The 3,843-nt window shown below is 58.4% G+C and overlaps 1 protein-coding gene across 1 annotated transcript in view; it reads right to left on the bottom strand.

Annotated features, from left to right (window-relative positions):
• Positions 1–3,843, bottom strand: part of LOC104404549 (fibrinogen C domain-containing protein 1-like) — a 6,805-nt gene that overhangs the window by 663 nt on the left and 2,299 nt on the right. Inside the window, exon 3 of the mRNA XM_010013004.1 lies at positions 302–398. Within this exon, the coding sequence (XP_010011306.1) occupies positions 302–398 (97 nt within the window). The remainder of the gene's footprint in view (positions 1–301; positions 399–3,843) is intronic.

Raw genomic sequence — 3,843 nt, 5'->3', positions numbered from 1 at the left:
CGTCAGCAGGTGGATGCGCTTCAGCGCTGCGGCGGAGGGAGAGGGTGAGTGCAGGGGATGGAGCCCACACACAGGGTGTGGGGTGGGACATGGGGCGATTCCCACCCTCCAGCCTTCGCTCTGTTATTGCTGCCAAGGGCATGTGCTGAGCTCGGAGGCAACGGCCCCATCGCTTCCCTGCTCCTGTGCAGCCATCCAGTCCCTCCCTGCTGTCCAGGCATCACCCCCAGCATGGACTCAGCATCCATTCCCTTGTAGAGCGGACCCCAGGCTTTCCAGCAGCAGCGCCAGCCCCACGCACCTAACCAGTGCTCCCCTGTCAGCTTCCCAAAGCCATCCCGGTAGGCTTCCCAGCCACGGAAGAAGTTCACGGAGCCGTCCTCCCGCCGCTGGAACACCTGAGGAAACATGCAGGGCATCAGTCATGGGGCTGCTCTGAGCCCGTGCACCCCAACCTCCTCACGGTGCAAATTAAACCCTTACAACTCAGTGACTGCACAGGGATGCTGGTGAGCAGGTCCCCAAGGGGAATGCTGGATCGTTACGTGCCAGCTCCCAGGGATGGGTGAGTTGGTTCAAAGCCCTTCACTGGGTCCTCTGCCTGGAAATAGGAGCAAAGTCTGGGAAAGCCACGGTGAGCTCCTGCAGGAAGGTGGCCGGTGGCCCCGGGCAGATCCCTGCAGTTCAGCGCATCTTTCCTCCTCCCTTTTTCCTCTCCCATCTGCTCATCAGCATGTCATGCCCTGTGTGTTTCATCCATAGTTTTGGGTTTGATTTATTGACATGGATCCAGAAAATGCTGTTCTGTGTCCAACCATTTGAACTTAATTAAGCCTCCAGCCCTGGATTAATTGCATTAAACTTGGCTGAGCCAGCCTGCCCGATTGCCACCAAGCGCTGTGCTCCCATGGCCATGGCAGTGATTTGGGAACAGCCATCCCATGTGCTGGCAGCCAAGGGGCCAGAGCATCTTGGTTTTAAGGCTGGGCTGTGCTGCTGAGCCCATTCACCCCAATTCCAGCATCCCAGGCTCGGGCAATGCCACCGAGTCCTTACGCTGGCTGGGAAGTGCCATGCTTTGCTGTGCCGCAGGGATGCTCTGGCTGCTCCTAACTATTGCACACACAGGGTTTCATCCCAGCATGTGGAGGAGACTCAGCTTGTGAGCTTTATGCCGGTTTGTCCTTCACCGGATGGGCATTTTGGGGGCCGCAGATGCCCGGTGCCCGCTGCAGCACGCTCCTCGGCACGGCTCTGATCCTGCTGTACTTACCTTCTAGAATTAGAGCCTTAATTTTTATCCCTGCGTTGAGCACTTGAGAAGCTGTGGTTAAGCCTATTTAAAGGGGCTTTCTTCAGGCTTGCTGGGAAGGGGGATGGTGCTGGATGGGGCCCCGAAGCTGATTTTCCCTGGCTCCCGTGCTGCCATGCAGGGAAGGCAGCAGAAGTGGCACCGATGCTCCCTCCTAATCGGCTTTGACCCGCAGTTGTAAATAGGCCAATTGCCTGAGCAGTGCCCAGGGAAGCGTGTGGGGCACATCTCCATGACCGAGCCTTTGGCACACTCAGGAATCACCCCGGGGCATTGGAGCAGCCCTTTGGTGCCTTACTGTCCACTAAGCTCAGCCCCAAGCGGCTTGAAACCAGGCTGGGAGGTTGCTGGAGGTCCTGTGTGTCCTCCTGAGTCTCCTGCTCCATTCTCATCATCTCTTGCGGACAGTCTCTCCTCGTGCTTTACTCCTGCGTCCACCGGGGATGTGGGAGCTGCCTCCCTGCACCGGGATGCTGCGAGCACCGGTGACTGCAGGCTCCCAGCCCTGCCTCGCCGCTCTGTTCCTCCTCATCAAATATGCATCACCCTCCTCTTAAGCAAAAAGGATTTCCTTCCCTTCTTTAAAGGCAAAGCTAAAATATTTATCTCCCCCGCTCTCTGCCTCTCCCGGTCGCTCTGAGCTCACAGGGCAGGGACAGGCCCCTGCAAAGGTGCCAACCCAGAAAATGGGTTAAAACCAGAGGAAATTGGGAGCGCCAGCCGGCGCCTGCCGTGGTGGTGGTGGTGGTGGTGAGGGAAGGCTTTGCTCCTGCTCCCTGAAGCCTCCTGATGCCAGTGCCCACCAAACCCCATCAGGCTCAAATCACAGCCACAGCCTGGGCAGATGCTCGACCATCACTTCTCTGACACCGCAGCGCTTGAGCTCCTGGTTTGCAGCAGCTGTGGCATGGACCCCACAGCCCCAGCCCTGTGGGGTTCCCTGGAGCCCCCTTTCTGGTGGAGAGACCGTGTCTGGGTTCAGCCATGGAGAAGACAACCTTGGAGCATCGCAGGAGCCAGACCCTGGGAAATGCCAACCCCGTGTCGCAGCCTGTGAACACTGTGACCTGCAGCACTGTCCCCACCGGCTGAAGTGTCTTGTCCCTGTTCTTGGCAACTCATAAATCCTCTCTTTTGGGAGCAGAACATGTCACCCCAGGCTTGTCTCACCCGCTGCCTTTGGCTCAGCCTAGCCTGAGTGTAAATGCATCAGTGTCTGCTCAAAGCCCCAGCCTGCTCAGGACCCTCCAGCGGGTGACGAGCAGGATGGGTGCAGCCATCCCCACCAGCATCCTCAGCATGGCAGGTGCTCATGGACCTGGAAGCTGTCACTTAACATTACCACGGCTTCCATCCTGCTGGCACAGCCTTTTCTTAAGCATCCTTCAGCTTTCCCACCGTGGACAATGATGTTGAGGTGGCTGGAGCCATCACAGCATCATTGCTTATGGAGCTGAGATGCTGATCCCAGCCCCAGCAGGGCAGTTGGTGGAGGCTCAGGAGCAGCAAGAGGAGCATGGAATGTTTGCAAAGGCTTCCAAAGACAACAGCATGTGAAGAGGCAACTTTTTCGGGCCTCCCAGGATGCTGAGGCTCCCCTCACCCTCCATCGCCCCATTAGTACTTTAGTAACGTGCTGGAGGTGAGTGTCACAGTGGGAAGTTGGGGTCAGGATGGGCAATTATGTGTCTGTACATGCTTGGCTCAGCTGCAGTTCGAGTCAGTGCTGAGCACAGGATGCAGATGCTCCTGTTGTCACCGAACCAGACCCACGCCCCAGCTGGACTGTGGCTGTCCCAGGCTGGATGTGGCCATGGTGGGGAGCAGAAGTGATGGTCTAGTAAGCGCTGTGACTTGCTCAGCCTTCCCAACAAAGGGGATGAGGAACAACCAAGGACCTCTGGCAAGGGGATGGGGTGACACTGGAGATCAGGCCATGGGGACAGGATGGTGCTGAGCAGCAACCCCGGGCAGGTTTCTCCCCAACAGGCCATCAGGGTCTGTTCTAAGAGGTCTGCTCCAAGAGGTCTTTAAGCTGTCCATGCAGGCTAAAGCTGAGCTCAGCAGCTCCCAAGCTCCCGAGTCGAAATTGATTCAGCTGCTGCCATCGCTTCCATCCACCCACCCACATGCAAATAAGCCCAAATGTCAGGAGTAATCGCTCCAGAGGAGGAGGAGGAGGGAAAATTCCCAGGCTCTGCACTGCCATGGCTTACCTGGAGCCCCGGAGAGCCCCAAGGACCACCCTGCACACCCAGCCCCATGGCAGATGTCTGAGACACCCCCTGCACCCCAAGGGACGGGAGGTACGTTTGGGACCCTGTGCTGCAGAGCAACCTTCAGAATGGGAATGGGAGCCCGGGGCGAGCATCCTCAGCGCTGCTCTGGATGTGCCCAGCTCTGGAACGCCGGGATTCGGCCCCTGGTTTGGCTCCTTGGCAGCGCTGTGCTCGCCCCACTGACAGATCCCACGGTGCTGCTGGGTGTAAACCCATTCCCTTCGCCCCCCTACCAGCCCCGCCGGGGCCCTC

This window comes from Nestor notabilis, unplaced genomic scaffold, assembly GCF_000696875.1.
Source record: "Nestor notabilis isolate BGI_N333 unplaced genomic scaffold, ASM69687v1 scaffold16374, whole genome shotgun sequence".
In the NCBI taxonomy this organism is placed as follows: domain Eukaryota; kingdom Metazoa; phylum Chordata; class Aves; order Psittaciformes; family Psittacidae; genus Nestor; species Nestor notabilis.
This window is presented reverse-complemented; position numbering and strand designations above follow the sequence as displayed.